Raw genomic sequence first — 24,985 nt, 5'->3', positions numbered from 1 at the left:
TTCGAAAAACTTTTCGAATGACATGGCTACTGTCACTGATTTTATTACAGCAACATACAGCACACGGCTGATTACTACTGAGGATTCAGAGGGTGCTGTTTGGGAGAAGGGGTGGGTACCCAATTTTCTCCCCATTTTAGCCACTGCCAGGTCCTCCAACTACCCACGATTCCCACAGACGCACAACACTTCCAAGTGAAGAAATACACTAAACCTCCATTATGTGAGGCATTTCATGTTTTCAAACTCAACACACTCGGAGGAGTACACTAAGCATCCAGTTATGATGTGAGCTAACAGACAACAAAATGAATTAGCATCACACCACGGAGAGCCAGGCTTTGTTACTCACTCAAAACAAAAATCTGGCTCAAAGTAATGTCCAAAATCTTGGAACTAGTTAAATCATTTGACCCAATTTACTATGAAATTTTGATTACTTCTCAAAATACTAGAAATAAGAGACATGACGTTTCAAAGGACTGACTCAGCAGACTCATGGTGCTCCATTACTTCATCAAACTACCTCAAATGACAATGTAACCTCTGGCCACCTCTGGAAGAGAGGGTTTAATTGACACATCTGTCTGATGTGCTGAAGGGCGGTGTGGTTTTCTGTTTAACCAGCACAGTTAGAGATCAATTCAATGTTTATTCAATTTACCAGCAGGGTGCCCATCAGTAGTAGGTAAGTGTTGGCACTGTCCTAAACTAACATGTCACCACAGAGAGAGAGAGAGACTTACATTTGGATTTGTACAGCATGACACTGTTTGCGTAGGAGCATGGAGCGGCCCACCGTCACCTCCAGCTCTGTCACACTGATCCCTGGCTGATACAGCTGACAGAAATGTTGAGCCTGGACAACAACACATACGGGTTAACATGCATAAAGAAATCAAAAGGGAGAGTGAGAGAGATAATGAGAGAATCAAATGTATTAATACAATAAAAAAAACACGTCTATTAATGCGGAAAATCTTTTGTTGATGACATCGCCTCAATTGACCCTCTGGCAGCCTCTGGAACAAGAAGCTTGATTGGCACATCTGTCTAATGTACTGAGCAGCTCAGTGCACTCTGCAATTTAACCCACGCAACCCACTGCTGAAAACAGCAGTAGGCCACACGTTATATAACAGCTGACCTTTCAGCGTAAGGACAAGGCAATCGAAACCCAGTGTTAAGACACAGTAAAAGGGTTTGAAAGCTATGTCATGTATTCCAACAGCAAGATGTGTTCAGACACCTTTTAATACCATTAGAAAGTATTACTGGAGTGGGGTTAGAATTAAGTGGGAATGTGGACTAAAATGTGTATAATAATACATATACATCAGCTGGTTACTCAGTGATTTTAGTCCTGTCTGAACTGGGATTCTCATTCACTTTTGAAGTAAAGCCTTCAGGGTCTTTTAGCGGCTTTTGACACAGAAATGTCATATTAATAAATTAATAATGTGCATCTCAAATCTCAGTAAATCTGTGTGTATTATAATTTTTTTTTTTAAATTGTAATTTATAACTTATGCTTTGAAAATAAAGCATAGAAAGGTCTTATGAAGTTAAAGGATGAAGATGAGGTAAAACTATGATGAAGAGTGTGTCTGGTTCTCACCTTCTCTCTGGAGATGTTGAGCTTGATGCCGATGATCTCAGCCAACCTAATTCTGTTCTCCATTTTTGAAAGCATGGCAGTGAAACAGTCTAGAGCCTGCAGGACATCGACATCATAATCATCACTACCCGAATGTACAGTAAATACACTTAAGCACATTAATAATATATTTGGCACACTCATCTACAATTAAAGTTTAATAATGAAACAGTGAATATAATGAATAGTGAGTGTATAATGAACTGATGTACACAGTGTTTAATGAATACCCCACCACACTGTCATGTAAACACTCATTTTTATTTGAGGAGCAAATTCGACACAAATATACTCCTACTGTGTTCAATTCTCCTCCCTTATTCAAAATAAGATGTCATCCATGTTTGAAAATCCTGGAGCCCGGTGGGGTGAAGTCAGTGCCAGGCCACACTGAGGGTACACAAACCACGTGATTGTATCGCCATGGCAACAGCAAGTCGCTCACCTCTAGGAAGACGTTCTGGGCCGTGGAGGAGGAAGTGTTGTCAAAGTTCACACAGATTCGATCACACCATTTCAGCAGGTCCCTGCTCATCACAAACAGAAAAAAAACAATGTTATAAATACAACATCATCAAGCTAACATGGGATTTGTGAATGCTGCGCTTGGATTTAACCACTCTCATTGCTATTATTAATAACAGTAGAAGTACTGTAAAATTAAACAGATACTTTATTACGTTTACAACAATTAGACATAGGGCTGGACAATATTTCAATATAAATATTTAATCGCAATATAAAATGTTTCAATAATTGATGATTTCATGTCATGTTGCTTTCAGTTCTTGGCAGGTTTTGTGTAGCTTTTTTATTATTCAAATGGATATCAGAATTATATCGTATTGACCGAAATTATGAAATATATAGTGATAATTTATTTAGACGCACCTGATCATATGGTCCAATCCCAAAAAGTAGACCTTTTTGGATCATTTAAGTCTAATCACACTTCCAAATCTCTCAGTTGGACCTATCTTTCAAATATGTGATCAACTGGGTGCAGTCCCACCAATTAGACCTATCGTCTTTCAGATGTCTGGTCATATGGGTCTAATCCCACCAGATTTACAGGAGTTAGACAATGAAACTGAAACACCAGTCATTTTAGTGTGGGAGGTTTCATGGCTAAATTGGAGGCACCAGTAAGACCATGTGCATCCAATGGTTCAAACATTGTGTCCTGAAGGCGGTGCCGTGTATCAGGACGACAATGCACCAATACACACAGCAAGACTGGTGAAAGACTGGTTTGATGAACATGAAAGTGAAGTTGAACATCTCCCATGGCCTGCACAGTCACGAGATCTAAATATTATTGAGCCACTTTGGGGTGTTTTGGAGGAGCGAGTCAGGAAACGTTTTCCTCCACCAGCATCACGTAGAGACCTGGCCACTATCCTGCAAGAAGAATGGCTTCAAATCCCTCTGACCACTGTGCATGTCATTCCCAAGACGAACTGACGCTGTATCGGCCGCAAAAGGAGGCCCTACACCATACTAATAAATTATTGTGGTCTAAAACCAGGTGTTTCAGTTTCATTGTCCAACCCCTGTACCTTACCATCTCTTATCGGCTGAGTCCAAGCACTCCAGTTACACCTATCACCTTTTAAATGTTTGATCAAACGGGTTGATTCTGATAAGTTAGAACTATCCTTCACACTTGATCAACTGGGCCTTGTCCCACTACTTGGACCTAGATCTAATGGATCCCATCCAAATAATTAGACCCATTTGAACAGACATTTAGCTGGAAAAAGAGGTCAAAATATTGTTGGGATTTCCACCAAAAACAGCACAACTTCACAATGTAGCATACCCTGATATCTCCTTCAGAGATCAAGCCCTTCACTGGAGATCAACTAAAAAACATTTCATATTAATCTATATCATAAAAAATAATTATATTTCAGTTCAACTGCATCACCTGATGATTGCAACAAACCTCAACAATCCCTTGATTTAATTATAAAAAAAATAATGTCATATTTTAGACTATTTCTAAAATTCAACTGGTTATTTATTTTATATAAATACTTTTCTTGAACATTACATATTCTCTTAAACATTTATACATTTTTCACTTAGTTTTGTCTTACAATGAACCTGAACAGAGAACTGGCATCTGTGATGTAAAACACCACTGTTATCAGCCATTAACACCTCCTTTAATGCTATCAGTGCTCTAATTTTAATGAGATTCTATGCATTGAAAATATAAATAACATTTCAGAACGCTTTGCTATGTCATTTGCAGCTGGGAGGGCTGCTGTACAAAGGCCTAGAGCCCGAGGTACGGTGACTACTCCACATTTTCAGAACTGATCTCAGCTTATTACCTAACGGTGCTGCCCTGACCTCATGGTCACTGTCTGTGGGGTGATTCCTCACAGTGAACGCAGTGGGTCGATGACCATTGACTGTTCAGAGACCATGGAAATCTGATTGAAGCCTCCAGGGCCAGATGCCCAGTGGACGGAAGGCTAACTATGATATCCTCAGCAAAGCAGAGTCTGTTCAGCCTTGTGATAAACCTCTATAATCTTCACAGTATAAAACATTTAGCTTTTAAAAGCCAAATTTAAATTGTTCATGTCTGAGATTTACTTCATTTGTGTTTTCCACGTTACCTCAGAGAAAGTCCTCTGCCTTCCAGCAGTGAGTTCCTCTCCTCTACCGGGGCCTGAGGGGCAGAGCTGGCGGTGACGTGGTGCCTGTCTCCCGTCAGCTGACAGTAAATGTCCAGCAAGCGGTCCACCACTGTCCCCAGGCTTGGGTACCTGTTCAACAGGACCTGAGAGAAACCAGGCAGGGGAAAAGTTACTGAGTGAGAGAGCCTTCTTATGGACTTCAAACATCTTATAAAATTTAATTTAAATATACACAGCCGTAAAAAAGAAGCAAAACCAAAAGAAAGTAATAGAGATATATGAAAAAGACTGTGACTTGCCTGTTTGAGCTCCTCTCTGGTCATATTGCCGATCTGAAGCTTGCTCCAGTATTTGTCCAGCAGAGCAGCATGGGAGCTCTGAGGCCTGTGCCATGCCCCACCGCTGTAGAACGTTCTGGAGAGTGAAAAGAATATATGAGATCCAATATAAACACGTAAAGCTCTCATGCAGCAAACTAAACACTTACTCGCTCTGTCCATTTCAAGTGAGGGCAAGACCCAACTGACCTTGTGTGTTTGTCAGAGAAAAGACCTATTGGAGGCCAAAAGCACAAACCTCACAGAAAGGAATCAGAGCCATGAGAGACCGGGGAATAAATTATTAGCGCCACTATTCTGTAAATAAACTCAATTTCCTATTTTGCTGCTCCACTTTAAATGCAGCTACATTTAAGCCTCTCACGACTTTACTGTTGATATATTGCCCCAGAAATAATTGCAATATATGATATTATTGTCATTTTATGAACATTTTATTCCACTGATTTAATTATAGAACAGTATAGCACGACTTGCTAAACCTTCATTGTTATGTAAACCAACACGTAAATAAACAAAAACAGGCAATATTTGGTCTGCAAATTTATTGAGGAAATGTCTATATAGAGTAGTGATAAGCTAATAATGTAAATATGTACATGTACATTACTGCACCTGTAGAGAGTGTACATAACTGACGCACCATTTAAGGTGGAATGGTAAACCTCAAAAAGAAGCCAACTGTCTTCCTGTTACGCACAAACTGTAACTATGAAATAAATATATCTTTAAATTGATGAGTACTAATTATGATGTTGTGGATAAAACCAGCTACTGTGCTTTTGTTTGGGTGGAGTCTGTATCTATCTGCCTCTGCCTCTATCATGAGGCTATATTAGTTATATCAGTAGCATTAGCATTAGCATTGGAGGACGCCTCAGCTGACCGCACTGGCCACAGCTTGTGGAAAAACTACAGATAAATCAATGAGTAGCAAACTAACAAAAGCAACAACAAAGTAAACAACTAAATCTATCATCTTAATGATGTTTTAGCAATATAATAATTTTGTCTCACCTTCTGGTAGCAAAAAACTGGAAGCCAGGGGCCACCTGGATACAGTCTTCTCGTCCAGGAATAGTCAATTTCTTGTTTTCCATCAGGGGCAGCAGTACTGATATCTACACAAAACACACAAAAAAAAAGACGATCTGTTGCTCTGTAAACTTTCTTAGCTCCCTTTCACCCTATACTTTAATGATCTGGACTGCACGGATCAGACACAGCAGTGCCGCTGGAATTTTTAAATGCAACTTCTATGGTGGATTATTACGGCTATGTATTATTTACATAATATATTTTTAAAGTTTTTTTAGTTTTATAACATTTTCAAACGTTTAGTGAAATCCCATGTCCAAAATTATTTATCATTCCTGCACCTCCTTTGATATTAGTGTAAGGGTCATTTAGCTCTGCAGCCCTGGTACATGTGAAGGAGAGTTTCATCTAGACAGATCTGATGGAGATCTATAAGAAGCCTAAGTTTTAATACAGCTGTACACTCACCACGTCCAGAGGAGCATGATCAATATCCTCCAGGAGGATCCAGTGGCCTTTGGACACGGCCTGAGTGAGGGACCCTGGCTGCCACACGAACTTCCCAGGAATATCTGTGCATCTGTACATTCCTAGCAACATCTGGACATAAAAGAATAGGAGGTGAATATTGACAAAAAGCTGTTTCTGTTATTCTTTTATATATTTTTTTAATTTGCTAAGTGTGTCCGAGTTTATATCCTCACGCCCCCAGCATGCCTAGCTCAGAGTGTAAAGACAAACTCTCCTCTCACCTTGCTGTCCGTCTGATCCCCCAGCTGCACTTTGAGGATGTTGGGGGCTTTGATATGCCCAGTGACCACTGCTAGGTACTCAATCAGGGCGGTTTTTCCACAGCCGATGGGTCCTTCTAGAAGGACGGGCTTCTGAGACGCTACAGCCATGGCCAGACGTCTGAGATTCCTACATGTGGAGTCCACCAGCACCAGAGCTTTCAATAATGTCTACAAAAATACAGAACTGAAATAAACAGAGTGCAACCAGAATGCCCAGTGGACTCTCACTGGTACAGTGAGGTGTTCCTGTCCGATCTAGAGACTGAACCCATCTCACCCTGCGAGAGGCACCCACTACATTACACCAACCCCATAGAGAGATTGTCTGCCCCATTCGACTAGCTCTACTGTTCTCAAATGTGGAGATACACATGAAGGTCCATCAAACCTGTTCTTCCTGTCGAGGGCTCAGTCGTGGCAAAACCACACCACACACCGCGGTGACGTCCTGGGAAAGGTCCTCGGACACCACCTGACCCTTGGTGAATTTGTTCCCTCTTTCCAAACGCCACATGACTGATCCCTGATTGGCCAACACCAGCACTTTCTCTACTTCTAGCTGCTGGGTCTCTTCTAATGACCTAGAATGAAGACAACAGATGACTTTACACCTCCTTATTCAGACTCAGAACTACAGCAATTCATGTAAATAAAAAAAACACACCCTGTCATACGCTATAAGAGTTTTAAAGAGTTAAAACATTTGCAACTTACTTCATTTTCAGATGCAGGATCTCTTCACTGGACAGGACCTTCCTCAGGAAGATTGTTTTCTGGTTATCGGTCATGTGGGACACTAAAGCTAGGCACTGCGCCGTGTAACTTCATTAAAAAAAGAAAACAAAGACATGTATTAAATAAAATTAAATGGAGGAAAAAATCTAAGTATTCCAATCTCAATTTCCCACAGTTGTTTTAGTTTTGAACAGCAATGGACGCCATTTTCAAATCACCCAGTAACACAGAGCCTGTTAACTGCCTCCTGGTGAGCTCAACCAGTCAGAAACAACCAAACAGCCATGTGCTGTGACACCACAACCACCGAAATAACAAGACTAGGAGCTTACGTATTCCTAACCTAACGTATTCAGGTCTTACCCTCGGACCATGACATCACTGGTGAGCAGCTGCGAGACGCAGGCACTCCAGTCCCACAGCACGCGGAACTTCTCGCAGTCGCTCTGCAGGAACCGGAGCGTGGCCCCCATCAGGTCCCTCAGCTTCATACGTCTGGGGCCATACTGGATGGAGGCAGACTCTTCACTAGTGAAAAATAGCCTCTGGAAAACGGGTGGAGCACTGCTGAAGTACCTCGCAGCGAACCTGAGAGTGAGAGAACGGAGAAGACGTGAGTCATCTTGTTTGTATAAAATTATTTAAACTTTAATTACAATATCATTTGTTTTTCTAATGATTTTTCAAATTATTTCACACGTGTTAAAAACAATTATTTCGACTGATTCCATATAAAATTAGACAAATCTTAAAAATGGAGTTCTGTAATGAAAAAGTAGAAGCTCCATTTCACCAAAGAACCATTTCCATTCAAAGGTTCAGGGTTGGAGAATCACGGGGGACCACTGCCTTGACTGAAGAGCCCTTGAAGAATCATTTTTTTAATCAACTGAAGGTGTAAAACACTGTAAAAAATCCACTCACGTCTGAACGTCCGGGCTGACGCTGAGGAGTTTGCTGATCGCCACACAGAGCCGCTCATGGAGGTCATGATTGAGCCGGACGTCCACCTTGATCCTCTCTGCGTTCCTTTCCAGAAGGTCCAGGATCAACGGCCTCATGTGCCGGGCCACGAGCAGCGTGTAATCTTTCTCCAGCAGCAGCTGAGAGAGACATCCCAGGATACACTGCCTGTCCTGTTGACTCCATATCTAGCAAAATTAAAAAAATTAGTATCCTCAGCATATCCTCGGGAAACATGCAGGAGGTTAGACTGGGAACGCCAATTCATCTTTCTTAAATTTCTGTACAATTCAGGCCTCAACAAAGTCTTTCTGGTTTCATTCTTTAATGTAAACTGATCTACTACTGATTCAGATGTCGTTATAACAGTGGTAGGAACCACTACTCAACACGCCCTGCGTGAGCACTGTGTGTATAATATGCACTGATGAGTCTCTGCTTAATTTGAAACATTATTTATTTCTTTGGCAAGTGATTTAACTCTTCTCTAAACTATTACAAATATTGTCTCAGGCATCTGTCAAGTGTTTAACCTTGTAGGCAGGACAGTGGTGGGGGTTAATACGCTACGAATGTACCATGTCTGAAATAAGCCCTCACCACAATGCCTGAGCATTTCCGCTTTGAATAACAGGTGGATTCAGACAGCCAGGGTTTCTTACATCATAAACCTCAAGAACCAATCCTGCAATATGTGGGCGGGGCTTTCCAGTCAAAGGCAAACGAGGACATTTGGAGGCACATGTAGAACATAATGAATGAATGTGAAGGTGTAGCTACACCTACGCCACCTTTTACTCCAGTAGAGGCATGTTTTTGGAAATAACAGTAAAAAAAGTCATTCTGATGAATGAAGATAAGGTTTTAGGGATTTAACTGATAACCAGAGACGGAGACGTCTGGTTCCTATCACTGCCACTGGGACAATGATGCGTTGAGGGTCACTGAATTATTTTGAGGAGATTTTAATTACTTATAAAGGCAGAAATACTTAAAAATATACACCTTCTGAAGAATTCAGTACCTCTGCTCTGTATCATTGGTGTGGGGTTGTGTAATCTACCACCGGTCAGTGCCTGACCACACTATTACTGTAGGGGCTGGGTGCCATTAAAATCACCTCACTACAATTCCCACGTAGAGCCTTCTCTATACAGTTAGAAACAGTCTGGGCTCATAGGGGGGTCACAAACTCCACATTAAGAGCCTTGTTTTTGTAAAAGACCTTAAGTGTAGCTTAACTAACAGCTGCAGGAGACCCCCAAACCAGTGGCTGGTGCTAGCTAGCCTTAGCCATGTTTGGAAAACACACGTGGAGTGAGTCTAACCATCCGTTAAGACACTATTAAAACGTCTCCGAAGACCCCGAGAGGGTTCGGGGAGCGGGAGAAGGCGGTTCGAGACGTTTCGGCCATGTAACGGTGTACCGTCGTCTTCTCTGTGCTGTATTTGAGCTCAAAAGAAAGCAGTGGAGATGTAAACAGAAATGGAGCGAGGTTCAAGGCGCGCCAAGGCACGTCCCCCGTAGAAAATAAACCCCCCAAACAAAGCCTCGGTACGGAGCTCGTCAGCTTGATTCCTACCTGCTTGCTCAAGTAGGTGCCGAGCTCCTTGTGACTTTTGTCGACGTGCCTGGAGATCGCAGTCAGTGATGTGAGGCTCAGCTCCAGCCTCTCCATTCTCTCCCTAGGTCTCTCGACCTCTCTCTCTTCTCTCTGGCTCTATGTCTCTCGACCCCTCTCTCCCTTTACGTGTCCGGAGCGGGAAGACTCATCTCTCGTGATTATTGTGTGTGTGTGTGTATAAGAGTGTGTATGTGTGCGTGTGTAGAAGTGTGTGTTTGTGTGTCCGTCACTGTTAAAACCCTCCGAACACATGTGAGCGCGAGCGGACCAGCAGCGTTTCCGGGTCGAGCTGCTTACGCGCTGCTCGGCGACGGGAAGAACAGCCATACATTTTGTGTGTGTGTGTGTGTGTGTGTGAGTGAGTGAGTGAATCATAAAAACTCTGATATATCTGTGTGTGTGTGTGTGCTTCATTGGTGCTTGTTGTGTTTTAAATAATGTGTTAATCACTGTGTTGTTGAAAGAGGTCTGTGTTACTGAATAATAATAAAAAAAACATTGATATTGATATTTTATAGCTACACGTATGTGTGGGTTATAGAATGGTGCTGATGAAAGAGGTCAAGTGTTTTTTTTTATTATTATTATAATGTGTTAACCTTTCTATAGCATTGGTGTGTTTGGGTTTGTGTTTATGAATCATAACAAATAAACCCATTGATATTGTATGTGTGTGTACTAGGAATACATCATATTGTATGAACTATTTTGTTTTAAAAACACACACATGCAACTCACATTTTATGGAGTGGGGAGCCGTGGGTAGAGAAGAGGGCTTAAAGTTCATTGGTTTGACTTCCTGTGATTGGCAGGAAAACTGGGGGGTGGTGGGAGTGAAGGAACAGCAATGTCCTCCTCCTTCAATCCACAGCTGAGTAAGTCACTGAACCCACAACTGCTCCCTAGGCGCCGTGGATGGCTGCCTGCTGCTCTGGGTGTGTGTTCACGGCCCCTAGTGTACTAGTGTGTGTGGGTTCACTGCCACAGATGTGTTAAATGCAGACGACACAATGTCAAATAATTGCACATTATTATTAACCCCTCATCCACCCCCTTCCTTGTGGGGCCCACAAACTGGTCCCAACAACATAAATCATTATATTTAAGGGTTCATTATTTTAGGGTACATTTTATATGTTAATGTTAAACATTAGGACAGTATCTCTTTTGTTTAAATATAGGGTAAGGTCATACTATTACTGTTAGTGCTGAAGATTAGTGTAAATGTTTAGGCTGGTAGTAATTATTGTTGGGGTTAGGTTTTGGCTGGGAGTATTCTGGTTAATGTTAGGGGTAATTTTCTGGTAGTGCAAGCTGATGAGTTGCAGGCCTGAATGGAATTAATGGGAGATATTCATTCATTATCTGTAACCCTTATCCAGTTCAGGGTCGCGGTGGGTCCAGAGCCTACCTGGAATCACTGGGCGCAAGGCGGGAATACACCCTGAAGGGGGCACCAGTCCTTCACAGGGCAACATAGACACACCTATGGAGTCGCCAATCCACCTACCAACGTGTGTTTTTGGACTGTGGGAGGAAACCGGAGCACCCAGAGGACACGGGGAGAACACGCCACACTCCTCAAAGACAGTCACCCAGAGGGGACCCATGCAGACACGGGGAGAACACACCACACTCATCAAAGACAGTCACCCGGAGGAAACCCACGTGAACACAGAAAGAACACACCACACAGACAGTCACCCAGAGGGGACCCATGCAGACACAGGGAGAACACACCACACTCCTCAAAGACAGTCACCCGGAGGAAACCCATGCGGACACAGAAAGAACACACAACACTCCTCACAGACAGCCACACGGAGCGGGAATCGAACCCACAACCTCCAGGTCCCTGGAGCTGTGTGACACTACCTGTTGCGCCACCATGCCGCCCTAATGGGAGATATATGTCACACTGTCTGCGATTGAATATGAGTTAAGGTCAATTTAGAAAACACTATTTTTATTTGCATTTCCCATACCATCCTGATTTTGTCAGTTTTCTGTTGTTATATACGTGTAAACCATTATGTATAACGCACCCAGGGCCCCTATAGGGGTTGTGCGAACACAGATCCAGGGTCTTGGATTCTTGGGTTTGATCTTCACCTTGGGTTACTGTGGGGAGTTCAGTGTGTTCTACTTGTGTCTGCGTGGGTTTCCTCTCACTATTAAAAATAAATAAATAAATAAATAAAAATCTCATGCTGGTAGGTGGATTATAAGGAAATCTGCCCATGGGAGTCAGTGTGTGGGTGACTCACAAGTGACCTGCAATGGACTTTTACCATCTCCAGGGCATGTTCTTGCACACGGTGACCCACCCTGACCAGGGTGAAGTGGTAACAAAATAAATGAATGAACAGACTCAAATCCAGGAAAGTTCATAGTTTTGTGTTGTTTCCAGGATGTTAGGTATCATACTATTAAACCCTGAACACTATAACGTCCATAAATGCTTTAATCCACGATTCGTTTTATTCATGAATAACTGCACGTTATTATGCTTTGGCTGAAACTGTTATTGTTTAGGCTGAGCGGAGTTCGCGGGAGAATGTCGTCACGTCCTGTTATGCTGTGCGTTTGGGTTGGCGCGCTGCTGTGTCCGTACCGGGCAAGAAGAGACTTCAAAACCATCCAGAATCTTCGAAAAACGGTGAAAGTTCATAAAACCACTGCGGGTACAACTCCGCACACCAACACCGAATATCTTCAGGGGACTTTGAGCTCTGCTGGAGGGAGGAAGGGGCTGTGATTCGCTCTCAATGTCAACGTTGGCCAGTTCTCTCCTGGACTGTTAGCCCGCTATCGTTAGCTTTTGTAGAGGCGGCTAACGGGCTACTAGGGTGGCATTCGTGGTGAGAAAAACTTCTACTGACATTTATCTCCCGACATACCCTTATTAAATCCCTCAGAAAAGCCTCTAATGGGTGTGTTTTTATCTGTAGATATTGATGTCTAACTTTTCTCTTCTTCAGCGTCAAGGCTAACGACCAACAAACTCCAAATTCACCTTCTTTAGCTTTAGGTTTCTCTCTGTTTATTGCAGCCTCTGCTATGTTTTTAGCCCTGAAACAGGGTTGTGACAGTTTATTGTGCTCCACACTAAGCTGACCATATCTGATCTTATATAGTACAGTAGCTACATACTTCCAGAAGTAAGCTTGTCTTGTTGGTGTACTCTCCTAGTTTATATGACACACAGAATTCTTACACAATTTATTTTAGGTTTATGTCTATGTTTTGAAATCTACTAAGGTATAAATACATGAAAATGCTCTACACCTTAAGCTGTGCACTTCATAAGTCTTGAAATGGTCTACATCACATCTAAATACTACAGTAAATAGCCATGGGGTATATTTGGGATACAAGTACAGGCAGCACTTTCTGGATATTTTTGTACACAATCCAATCCAAAATAACTATTTGTTACTTACTAAGTGGACTATGTAGAGAGCAAGGTGCCAATTGAGATGCAAGTTATCTGCAAATTCAACTGTTTAACTTAACTACTAATGTCTCCACCTGAAAATTCAAGTTCGCTCATTGGTCCACTTGTTATTTGTTTATGAAGCTGCAGTGAAACAGCACTCATGCCTTTTCTCTTTGTTTCAGCCTCATTCAGCAATGTTGTGGATTTCATGACAGACAGAAAACATGGAGGAGAGTGCTATGGATGTGCTTTATGGTGATCTTGGGCAAGGACATTTTGGTGAGGACTAGGATCTGTGATCAGTCAAGACTTTAGCTTTTTTAACCAAGCTTCTATGCGAACTGAGATATTTGCTGTGTTTACACTTGAAAAAATGAAACGAGGACCTACTGTTTTTTGCCAATATTTTCACTTATGTTCCGTCATCTGTTGTTATAGAATTTAGTTTGTTTCTGAAAGCTGTTGCTTTACGTATGTTTGTGCATATTTTAGAGCTATTATCATGAAACATTTGATTTGTGAATTACTGTGCCGTTTTACCACCACTTATACTTAACACCCCCTCAGTATATTTTCTGGTGACCCATCGTAACTCTTTAAATTACTCTAATGTTGTTTTAGATCCTTCTCTGAATCACAATGAAGAATCTGTGGATATTTACTCAGGGCTAGATGACAGTCCTATGCTTGATGCAGCCAAAGGTAAATGTTTCAAGAATGTTCCATGTTTTCCACTAGTAAAGGGTTGCTTTGTGTGCCACAGTGAAACTGGCTGTCAAGATGAGTGTTAAATAATGTAGTGTTCTATTATGAACCTTGTTTATCTGACTTTTGTTTTCCTTTAGGTGAAGATGGTAAGTTCCTCTCACCACAGAGGCTGAAAGAGTCTATGGATTTGTATGAGGAACTTATCACGAAAGAGCAGGAGGAGAAGGAAGCAGCATGCAATGAGGTTTGTGGCATTCACCACATTTATATAAATAAAAGTGATTATTATTATTATTAAAGTTTTAATTCATTTGAAAGTGAATGTTGACCATTTTTCCTTTTCTTTACAGTTGAAAAGTAAATTAGATGCTGCACAAAACCAGGTTCAAGAGCTGCTTGCAAAGTTACAGCAAATGCAAACAACGGTGTGTGACTAATTACTGTTATTACAAACAAACTGGCAGTTATATTTATTTCTTATCTATTGTTGTTGTTATTAATTATGACGTTTGTGTTGTGTTTTTCAAGGACCCCATATATATATATATATATATATATATATATATATATATATATATATATATATATATATATATATATATATATATATATATATATTATTTTTTTTTATTTCTTTATTATAACAGGACAAAAAAAGCTAGTAGACAGAACAATTTGAAGAGGCAGTGGATCAACTTATTTTACATTAATCATGGACATTAGTGGAAAAACCTGATTTATTGTGTTTTAATGTGGCTTGTTTTTGTCATTACAGAACTCAACCTTACATAAAGAGAATGTTCTACTAAAGAAAAACATCTGTGCACTTATTAAGACAGCTCGATCAGAGATTGTCAGGAAGGATGAAGAAATAACCAAATTAAGTAACAGGTAAATTTGTATTATGAATTATTTTGCAAATGGTGTATTGTGTTCACCTAATCTTCAAAGCTTATGTTTACTACTTAATGTACAAATCCCATTTTCAGGAAAAATAGTACAATTTTAATAATGCAATAAACGTCACAATCTGTTGTTTTCATTTATTTGAAAGCTTTTTTAACTGAGGAAAGCACATAGGAAATATTTTCAGTGTTTTAGAGTAAACAACTGAATTATAATTTGTAAATATATACTAATTAATAATATGGCACATGCAGCACTCCAAAATAGAGTGAAGTTTATAGAATATTCAAGATAATTTTGAATCTTAAATCAGTACATAATAAGCATTTGAACAGGTGAGGGGGGGATCATAATTGTTTACATAAGGATCTTCCATCAAAATGTAAACTCTATGCAAGAAAGATGTGTTGTATTTCACCACTTTAAGCCAGACTTTGTCAGAGAATGGACAAACAGTTCAAAAAGAACATTTGAACAGTTCAGTACATTTCAAATGATTAATCCAGAGATGAGGTAATCCAGAGAAATTTGTCTGTGTAGGGCAACATTCTTGAAGTCTGTGACCTTTGAGCTCTCAGATCTCATGGCATGAAACTGTCATGCTGCTGTGATAAATGTAGCCACATGGGCATTGGAGCATTTTTCATAAAATGACACCTGAAACTGTATTACACAAGAAGAAAGCCACATGTCAATTCTATGTAGAAAAAAAACCCACTATGGTGTTCTCTGGGCCCAAGCTCATCCCAGATGGTCCAAAAGAAAGAAGGAACATGTGCTGTGGACAGAAAAGTCAATGTTTCAGCTTGTTTTCATAAAAATAGAGGCCATCCAGACTGTAATCAGCCATAACTCTTATTGTATGGGGGTGAATCAGTGACCACTTCATGGCTGATGTGCATACTGAAAAGGTTTTTACATTGATGAGGATGTGGACACTGGATTTTTAGAAAGGCACATCCTGCTGTGAAGATGGCATCTTATTCTGGGAAGTCCATGGTTATTTCAGCAAGAAAGGCCAGGTCTCATTCTATATGTGCTTTAACAACGTTGCTTTATTGACAAAGTATGTGCTGAAAATTCTGGATATCTTCGTGCTTTTTCAGTAAAAAAAAAAAAAAAGAAAATCTTTAAAGAAAACTAATCCTGTATTTGTTTTTATTTAATAAAAAAAAAAAAAAACAACATTTTTTGTATGTTTGCTCTGTCACTTAGTCTTTATTGAATATTTCTCCTGCAGACCTAGTCGAAGTAGATTGTATCCGCCTGGGATGGAATCACGTCAAGAATCCTGTCTGAGGAACCAAGCCAAGGTTGCCGCCAGTATGAACAGCCCTGCAGGCCCTATGAAAGAGTCCCAGTACAGTAAAGGAGGTCAGGGATTTGCAGGGACATCAGAGCACAAGAGTGGAAGTCGATTATCCAGTCAAGCTGTTTGCCCACAAACGCAGATGAATGCTTCATCATCATCACCATCAGTTCTCCAGAGTTGTATCAGAAGCAATACAGACAGTCCCCCCTCTTTTCAAATGAAAGACTCTAATCTAACCCTGACCAAAGTACGGGAGAATCCATGCTCGCTGACTGAGACCCCAAAATCTCAACATGGGCTCAAAGTGGCTGATGACACAGCTAAGAGGCATCTGGACAGTGTAGAAGTCAGAAAGGAATGTCTTGCAAAAGAGTCTAATAAACAGAGCATGAAGAGTATCCCAAAAGAAAAGGACAGATCAGCAAAAAGTCAGCCTGAAATAAACAGATCAGAGGAGTCACGTAAGGAGTCACTACAAATGAACTGTGCGTCTACCAAGAGTCAACCTCAGCAACAAGAGGATCCAGTAATACTTAGGAGGTCTGGTCGTTCCAAGAGTCCTTTCTCCCAAACAAAGCAAGTCTCACCATCTAAAGTCCCTTCACAAACATCCAGAGGACCATCTAGAGTGACTTTAGATGTACAACCCGAGAGCCAGAATCAAGAACAAGATAGGCACAGTAAAAGTGGAACAATTGCAAGCGAAAAGAGCTGTGAGAAGCAAAGTACCTCTCTTCAGCGGAAGGTGGAGAAACGAGGGTCCAGGGAGCATCACAGAAAAGAGGAAAGGAGGCAAGAGGATTCTAGTAGAACAGAAAGGAGGCAAGAGGATTCTAGTACAACAGAAAGGCGGCACACCAGGAGTGATGGGAGCGTAGAGTATGAGGAGAAAAAGATGAGAGAAAGTGAAGGGAGCAGTAGAAAAGTAGTGAACAATAACAGTAGAGAAGAAAGGAGAAGTACTAGGCCAGAAGTTGCCAGAGAACCAAGAAAAGCAAAAGAGGGTGAAAGAGGTCCCACGAGGGTGGGAACAGATAAAGTTGAAAAACGTGCCAAGGACGGGACAGAGGAGATCCAGTCCGATGTCCGAGGCAGTAGACGAGATGCTTCTCAGGTAAAACGTGGTGATCATGATAATGGCCATACTCGTCGAAAAGATGAGGATTTCAACAAAAGGAAAAATTCCAGTAAAACGGGGGAGCAGTTGTCCAGAAGCAAAGCACACAGTAATCGTTGTGAGTCTAGAAGTAGAAGCTCTGATAAGCATAGTTCGAAAGAGATTAGAAAAGATATTGATAACGACAAAGGAAGAAGGAGGATGGATAAAGACAAACAAACTCAAGACAGAAAATCAGCTAAAGATGTTCCTGCTGCAGTTGTCACAAAGTCTACCTCTCCTGAGAAGTCCAGGCATGGTGAGAATGTGCATGTTGATGACTCTGTACAGACACACACTCAAAATGAAAATGTTAAATCACAATCCCAGTCAAAGTTAACCAGCAGCCATGATGTTTCTACCGTGGCAGAGGAAAGTAGTCCAAAGAGAAAATTATCCTTCATGGAGACCCTAAATCTCACTTTGTCGCCGATCAAAAAGCACAGCCAAGATACAAACAGCCAACATTCTGAAGATGCCCTTCTGGACAGTTCAGCTAAGGATAGAGGTTCATTTGAGCTGGGAGATGAATACTGTGTTGTAGATGAAACTGGTGATAGCAAAGAGTCAGTAGAAGCAATGGATGAAGAATTAACACCCGCAACAGATATTCCTGTACAGCTTGAGCCTAGCAATTCAGACATGCAACAAAGCAAGGATCAGGTAATTATTCCTGATTCTATGAAACCAACAACAGACGTTAAAGAAGTCACAGAACTAGAACAGGTATCGTCTAAGGATGTAATTGAAAGTGTTGTGCCTCTTGAGAATGTGTGCACTGATTCAGAAACACAAGAAAACAAGTCTAAGTCTAATACAACAGCAGATGATGTAGGTATCCCTCTAGCTGCAAGCTTGGAGAATAATACAGACAGTTCTCTCTGCACGGTGAATGACACTCTAGTTGCTGGCAGCCTTTTGTCTGGTGGAACATCTGTGCCAGTAAATTCTCTGTCTGTCTGTGTTGAAGATGTATGCAAGGAGCAAGATCCTAAAGTGTCTGGTGGAAAAAATGAGGAAGACAAATGCAGAGTAAATTCTAGTGAAGAATGCCTCCCAGAGTCACAAGCCCCACCAGAAGTTCAAATTGATGTGTCTCAGCAGGAAGTGTCCTCCTCTAAGAAGATGCATACTATATCTGAGTCTTCTGATATAGACACCTCTGTGTCTCTTGGAGTTGTATCTAGCACCGTTAGTGTCGACTTAAACCCCCAATGCAACATTGGCTGTGCTAACACAGTTATTTCAGATGCGGAACCAACAGTAGGCCTTGAGAAACTAGATTCTTCTCTCAAACCACCAGAAGGAGGACTCACTAAACAAGTTGATAGCAGCAGCACTTTGAGAAATGAGAAAACATTGCCTGACCAACCAAGCTCATCGGAGCCTGATTCTACTGAGAATGAACTAGAGAAGTCCAAGCTTGTCAGTTCAGCTGTGGTGCACCAGGATGAAGACTCTATGATGTTTACTCTGAGCAACATTAAGGTTATTCCTGAAGCCATTAGCCCTCTCACAAGTCCGGTCCGCCAGATGAGGAAAGTCCAAAATGCTTTGGCAAAAGAACCACATGTTAAGAGTCTTAACAAAGGTCAGTGTGCAAATAGAATTTTTTTTATCTTGCAGCATTGGTTTTGTATCTTATCAAACCTACAAAATTAGCTTGTGAATTAATGTCCTGAGATATTAATTAATGAGGAAAAGCAGAAACGTAACCCAATTTACGCTCAAGGTTTGTGTTTTGTGTGATTAGTTATGGGACAGAACTGTAGCATAATCCATTCCAACTGTAGACATTTTGGGAAAATGGTTTTGCACACCATTAATAATGCAAAGTTGTTTGTTTTATTTTTTTATTTAAATTAGTTATGCCATGAAACCTTATAAATATTTGCCTTAGTCTCCAGAAACATGTAACCTAGGTTTTAGGTACACAGCTGGACATCAAGACCACTGTTGTAACCTTTGAGGTAACTTTTAGACTATGTTTACACAACAGGGCAAAGTGTTTTAATATTTTAATACTCCTGTTTAACATTAAAATCTTTAATGTTTTGATATACTTATTTTACACTTTTTTTTTTAAATAAAAATTAATTTGGAGAAAATGGTCATTCTGTGATAGAGCATGCTAAAGACTAAAACACCTGTATCCACTTAATCAGTTCAAAATGAAAATCCTTTGGATTGAATGTATGGACAAATTCGGGTCAGTTTAGGAGCGTGATCTGGTCAGACATATGTTGTATAGGTCACATAAAGCGAACAGTCCAACAAGTCCAGCTTAGCCTTACATAATTTGTACCTTAAGTGAATACATATTTTGTCTGCCAGTGTAGTGTGTACATGCTTTTAATTAAATGTTGTTGATGATTGAAAGTACTGCTTAGTTAAACAATAGTCATAATGATATGAGATTCACATGGATCAGGATATTGCAACCCCTGTAAATGGCCCTGTGTGCTTTAAACATAGCTAAGCATTGTTTGATCATTGTAATTTGTATGTGCCTTTTTTGATCTCAAACATGGAAATTCTTATTCATATTTTTATGTTCATCTTCTTTGAAGATTTAACTACTTCATCTGGCGTTACAAACAAAGACACTGTCAAGATGGACAAGAACAAGGAGAATAAAAGACCAGATGTACTAGTTATGCCCAGTGTGGTGAACACTCAAGAGGTGCTCTCAACTACTACTGCTGAAGAGGAACTGGAAGAAGGGGAGATAGACAGCAGGAGTGATGAGGAGAGTCCATTGTTTATCCAGAGTCCTCCATATGGAAAAGCAAAAACTCTTTCAAAAAATCAGCCTAGTCCCAGATCACCAAGAAGAGAAAAAAGAGCATCTCAGAAGAGACCTGCTGCTACCCTGACACATGAACCAGACAAAAGTTTGAGCGCCTCTTCTAAAGACAGTCCCACTTTCAACAAGAGGCGCTTCAAAACGATAACTGTTTCACCCAAAGCAAACATTTCCACAGCTTCTGAATTTATGAACATGGTCTCGTTTATTCGGTCTGAGCTTAGGAGAAAGTACATGAAACTGCACAAAAATGTCACAAAGTCAGCATTTTGTTGCATCGTCGACATGTCTCTAGCCTCTTTTACGGAATTTGTTGATAGTGTTAACTTCCAAAAATTTTGCAGTCAAGGCAATGAAATCAAACTTAGACTTAATAAGATAATTTCTTCAGTTATGAGCAAGGTCTCTTGCAATGGTATCGTAAATCGCATCTTTGAGCAACGAGCAGATGATCTCAAACAGAAGCTCTGGAACTTTGTAGATGGTCAATTTGAATTCCTCTTTAAGGAACTAAGAGCAGCTATTAAAGCTGCATCTGGACATCCCAAGAATCAGTCATCTTTTGAAATGAAGTCTTCAAACGCTGTGGTAAAAGAGAACTTGAATGTGGACACCTGTAAGATTCAACCTAAAAAACCTTTGACCACAGCTGAACACAGACCCAATAAAAATGCAGAAGGCCAAGAGAGTAGGCATAGGACTACACCTATGAACAGCTTACCTTGTAAAGGTAGAGGGCTTGGCAGCAGAGGCAAGAACATAAAGGCAACCATGGAAGGAGGGACACATGTGCCAGAAGTACAATCATCAGACCAGCCATCTGCTGTTTGTTCCTCCGAAAAAACTTACCAACATATTCTCCCCGCACCTGAGAATAAAACACCCACCTTTGTCCGCAGTCTTTCGCACAGTGGATCTGTGCAGGACAGGGCAGATTTTGAAATTCTTACAGAACAGCAGACATCAAGTTTAACTTTTAATTTAGTCACTGATTCCCAAATGGGAGATATATTCAGATGTCTGCTGCAGGGGTCTGACCTGCTGGAGGCTAATGTTTCGGCAGGGGATAATCATAGTTGGCCACTCTGTACTCCACGCAAGGAAGGTCCTGCTGGAGAAAGTCTCATTGGGTTTGTGACACCCAGCAAGATCGTGACACCTTCAAAAATCATTTCAACATGGACTTCCGTTTCACCTTACAAGATTGCTTCCCCAAACAATACATTTCAAATACCTTTAAATCCAGCAATCTTTGATGAAAGCTGCCTGCTGGAAGTCCCATCTAACAACCTTCCAAACCTAGTTGCTTCTAGCATGATCCCAGTGAGTTCCCAGCAGCCTTACTCCATTTTAGCTGATGATTTGGCTGTATCTCTCACTATTCCATCTCCCTTGAAGTCAGATGGCCATTTAAGCTTTTTGCAACCAGCAGGTGGACCACCACTGTCGGCACCAAGCAGTGTAATCAGCGCACATTACAGTGAAGATGCACTTCTGGATGGAGAAGATGCCACAGAGCAAGACATTCACCTCTCGCTTGATACAGACAATTCCAGCGATGGGTCAATTACAGGACAGACTTGGGTGGAGCGTTCGCAGCCATCAGTGTTCCAGTTCAAACCAAACTTGCCTATGCAAGCAGAGGTTATGGAGAAATCCAACGATCACTTTATTGTGCGGATTAGGCACACCTCACCTGAGGCATATAAGGATGCTGGACAAGAGCAGCATGAAGCAGAATCAGGAGTAGAACCCAATGCATTGTCTCAGGACAAGAGTTTAGTTTTGCAAGCATCCATGGACAGTGGCTCTCTCTTGAAAACCCAGCCACAGATTGCATCCAATGAAAGAACAGAACCTCAAAATTCAAGCAAGGACAATTCCTCGAAAAGTGTTTTTCCTCAAGACACTCCTGCTAGCTTGCCCAAAACTTCAGAGAACCCAGCTGAACAACCTGTCGTGGAGGTTGCAGAGCAAAATGCAAAATCCAAAAATGAAGAGGGTCCACCTGAGGGCTCTAAAAGCACTTGTGAAAGGAAATCTAGAAAACGACGGAAGCATCATTCTGGGCCAAAGGCAAAACACGCAAAATCAGAGAAACACCAAGACAGACATGAAAAACAAAGGCACAAGAAGAGATCAAAGTCAGTCAAAGAAAAAGAGGGAAAAAGTCCTTCAAACAAGTCTCCTCAAGCGTTCCCTGGGCTTTCAGCTAAGAACGTAATCAGGAAAAAAGGAGAAGTTGTAGTGACGTGGACTAGGTGAGTGTACTCTTGTTGCTGTATATGAAACTTGTTGTGTTGTCCTGCTCATCGACTAGCATTACTCATGTTTGGTGCATGTATTACTTTTAAGGGATGAAGATCGGGACATTCTTGTTGAGCTGAAGTTGAAAGGAGCTTCCTCAAAGACATTTACTGCACTCTCAAACAAGTTAAAAAAGTCACCAGAACAGGTAATATTACTGTGTATATCTGCATATTTATACACTACAAAATGTTGCAATCCAGCATGGACATAGAGGTTTGGGACATACTTATAGTTTACCATGCGTTTCAGCCTATCTTCCTTGTTACAGATTGAAGAGCGATTTGCTCAGCTCATGAAACTGCTGAAGAAGAAAGAGAAGATGGGAAGTTGATCCAGTGAGTGCTGATTGTGTCTTGTGAGCCCATCAATTGTAACAGGGCATATGCCAGCAGAAGCCACCTGTGTCAAAGATGCAGATGTCTAAACCAGCCATGTGTTCTTGTTGGGGAGGTTTTGCCAACTTCGACAGGCTGCAATACTCTGTGGGAGAACCTCAAAATACTTTTTTTCCTGTGTTGCCTTGTGGAGGAAATTTTTGAGATGCACCATAGACTATGATAGGTTTCCAATATAAGAAACTATCAACGTACCAGGTGAAAGCATATACTGCCTATAGTTATTGTATGACTACAGATCCGCTGTTTATCATTACAGCTTACACAGTCCAGTGCTGAATATCATGTCATTCCAGCTCATTTGGTCTTTTAATTTTGGCCAGACCAAGGGTGCTTGACCGTAATAACTGCAGATTCAGTAGGTAGGTCTGATCTGATAATCCTCAAGCGGGACCAAAGCTAGTTACCCTGGGTTAGATCTTGCATGGAAAGTTGCATCAACAGTTGCTTTGTTGGTGAAAATCCAACAGCTTTCTACTCTGAGATGAATAAAAACATATGAGCTAAGTGGTCTTGTCTACACTGAAGTTATTTTTTTGCCTTGTAATGATCTACCTCTGCGAGTTTGACATAGATATGCAGGACTGGATACCTTTTAGAAAGTGAAAACCGTAAGGTGCATTTGTCTGGTGATAAACTCGTTCTGAAATATAAATTGAGTTTGTATCATCCTATGAACCGTATCATAGCAACTTTCAGACAAGTGAGAGATCATTCTATTAAGATGATGCCCCTCTGATTTTTTTTATTTTTGTGTTGAAAATTTGACATCCAAAATGACAAATGTAATTTGTTCATAATTTCATATGAGATATAAGCAATGTAAACAGCTATCCCAAAGGTTTCAAATGAGCAGGGGCCTTTAATGTAGGAGATTATCACAATTTGTAATATTTCCACCAATTCTCATTTAAATCTTCCACTTTTGTTCTTTTATTAGTTGCTCAGTACTGCGGTTTTATGTAAATTTGTTGGTAAGATTTGTAATGAAAAGTCTGATTTTTGGCATATTGTTTCAATATTGTTTTCTTTTTTCCCATCTTTTATAAACATGACATGCAACTTATGTATATATGTTGAATTGACTGTGAGTTATAAGATCTCTTACGTCTTAATTTTAGATTGAGTTTTTTTTTCACCTTTTTATTTCCCTTTATTTTGTTCTTAAGGCTGTCAAAAGTTAGAACACAACTTTGTACAAAATTTATAGAAACAAATATGCTGTATATATTGTGAATTATGTCTTTTCACGTCTTAAAATAAAGTTAATTTATTTCAGGTGTTTCTGCTGATAGGTGTTTAACTGTTTAAATGGGTCATACCATAGAAAAACTCTTCTGTTCTGTGCATGTCCGTATTAATTTGGGGTTCTGGAGCTGTAAACAGTATAACAATTCTTTCGTGAGCTTTCAAAATCTGGGGAAAACATGGGATAAAATGAGTTGTGTCCTTCCCCCAGGTCAGAGACTCTCCAATCACAGTGTATGTTTATGTAAGGGTGCAAAGATACGGTTAAATGTAGCAAAACAAGCATGGAGTAATGAGTGCATTTCATAACATCTGAGAAAACTAGAACACAAGAAAGTGAACCAAGTGAAAATGGCTAAAAGCCAGCGCTGCTGTTCCTCACTTCTCACAGCTGTAGCTCATTATCATTTAAAGGAAAAAAAGCTGGAACAGTTTGTTTTGATTCTTTTGTTGTTTGATCTTTGGTATTTTTTAACAAATCATGTCACATATGTTTCGTTAGGACCCCAGAAAACTGTGTTAACTTGTGGAAACTTAATTGGGTTTTGTGAGGTCTTATGTCCCCACATTTTTTATTTATTTATTTATTTTGGTTCCTTTTGTCTCTTACATCACACATAGACAACAGCAAGAGCCAAAAATAGCATTACAAGCAGTTAACTATGAAATCGGACATGACTCATTGATCATTTTGTCTGGTCTCCTCCTAATCGGACGCAGTGCCTTAATTGCATGTTAATGTGGTATATTCCAAGCGGAATGGTAGCATGAAGCATCTGCATGTACGTTGTAAAAAGGTGTGCTCCACATGCATGTAGATATTGACTTGTAGACATAACAGAAGGCTGTTGCTAACATTCCCCCTACTACCCTGATGCTGTCAGTTGTAACTTTGTGCTGG

General features: G+C 40.6%; 2 protein-coding genes across 2 annotated transcripts in view; one reads left to right on the top strand and one right to left on the bottom strand.

Moving 5' to 3' along the window:
• mdn1 (midasin AAA ATPase 1) overlaps window positions 1-10,039 on the bottom strand; it is a 50,834-nt gene extending 40,795 nt beyond the window's left edge. Inside the window, exons 1-13 of the mRNA XM_066676153.1 lie at window positions 9,763-10,039; window positions 8,141-8,367; window positions 7,580-7,804; window positions 7,196-7,303; window positions 6,870-7,062; window positions 6,440-6,649; window positions 6,156-6,287; window positions 5,667-5,770; window positions 4,611-4,725; window positions 4,291-4,454; window positions 2,103-2,184; window positions 1,619-1,714; window positions 747-859 (exon numbers count right to left, since the gene is read on the bottom strand). Coding sequence (XP_066532250.1) covers window positions 747-859; window positions 1,619-1,714; window positions 2,103-2,184; window positions 4,291-4,454; window positions 4,611-4,725; window positions 5,667-5,770; window positions 6,156-6,287; window positions 6,440-6,649; window positions 6,870-7,062; window positions 7,196-7,303; window positions 7,580-7,804; window positions 8,141-8,367; window positions 9,763-9,858 — 1,865 coding nt within the window. The 5' untranslated portion in view covers window positions 9,859-10,039. The remainder of the gene's footprint in view (window positions 1-746; window positions 860-1,618; window positions 1,715-2,102; window positions 2,185-4,290; window positions 4,455-4,610; window positions 4,726-5,666; window positions 5,771-6,155; window positions 6,288-6,439; window positions 6,650-6,869; window positions 7,063-7,195; window positions 7,304-7,579; window positions 7,805-8,140; window positions 8,368-9,762) is intronic.
• A 2,351-nt stretch (window positions 10,040-12,390) lies between these two features.
• casp8ap2 (caspase 8 associated protein 2) lies at window positions 12,391-24,081 on the top strand. Its single transcript, XM_066677006.1, has 10 exons — window positions 12,391-12,665; window positions 13,426-13,522; window positions 13,865-13,945; window positions 14,089-14,195; window positions 14,302-14,376; window positions 14,727-14,842; window positions 16,098-18,916; window positions 19,896-22,392; window positions 22,487-22,586; window positions 22,710-24,081. Exons 2-10 carry the CDS (start codon window positions 13,468-13,470, stop codon window positions 22,770-22,772), a joined length of 5,913 nt encoding a protein of 1,970 aa, XP_066533103.1. The 5' UTR covers window positions 12,391-12,665; window positions 13,426-13,467; the 3' UTR covers window positions 22,773-24,081.
• The last annotated feature ends 904 nt before the right edge of the window (window positions 24,082-24,985 follow it).

The sequence above is a fragment of the Hoplias malabaricus genome, chromosome 7 (assembly GCF_029633855.1).
Source record: "Hoplias malabaricus isolate fHopMal1 chromosome 7, fHopMal1.hap1, whole genome shotgun sequence".
Classification (NCBI taxonomy): Eukaryota; Metazoa; Chordata; class Actinopteri; order Characiformes; family Erythrinidae; genus Hoplias; species Hoplias malabaricus.
This window is presented reverse-complemented; position numbering and strand designations above follow the sequence as displayed.

Bases quoted from the DNA above. Each gene is read 5' to 3' on its own strand.
- casp8ap2 (XM_066677006.1), top strand. From the start codon at position 13,468: ATGGAGGAGAGTGCTATGGATGTGCTTTATGGTGATCTTGGGCAAGGA. The intron at 14,843-16,097 runs GTAAATTTGTAT...TTTCTCCTGCAG, and splicing joins ATAACCAAATTAAGTAACAG to ACCTAGTCGAAGTAGATTGT. The intron at 22,393-22,486 runs GTGAGTGTACTC...ATTACTTTTAAG, and splicing joins GTTGTAGTGACGTGGACTAG to GGATGAAGATCGGGACATTC.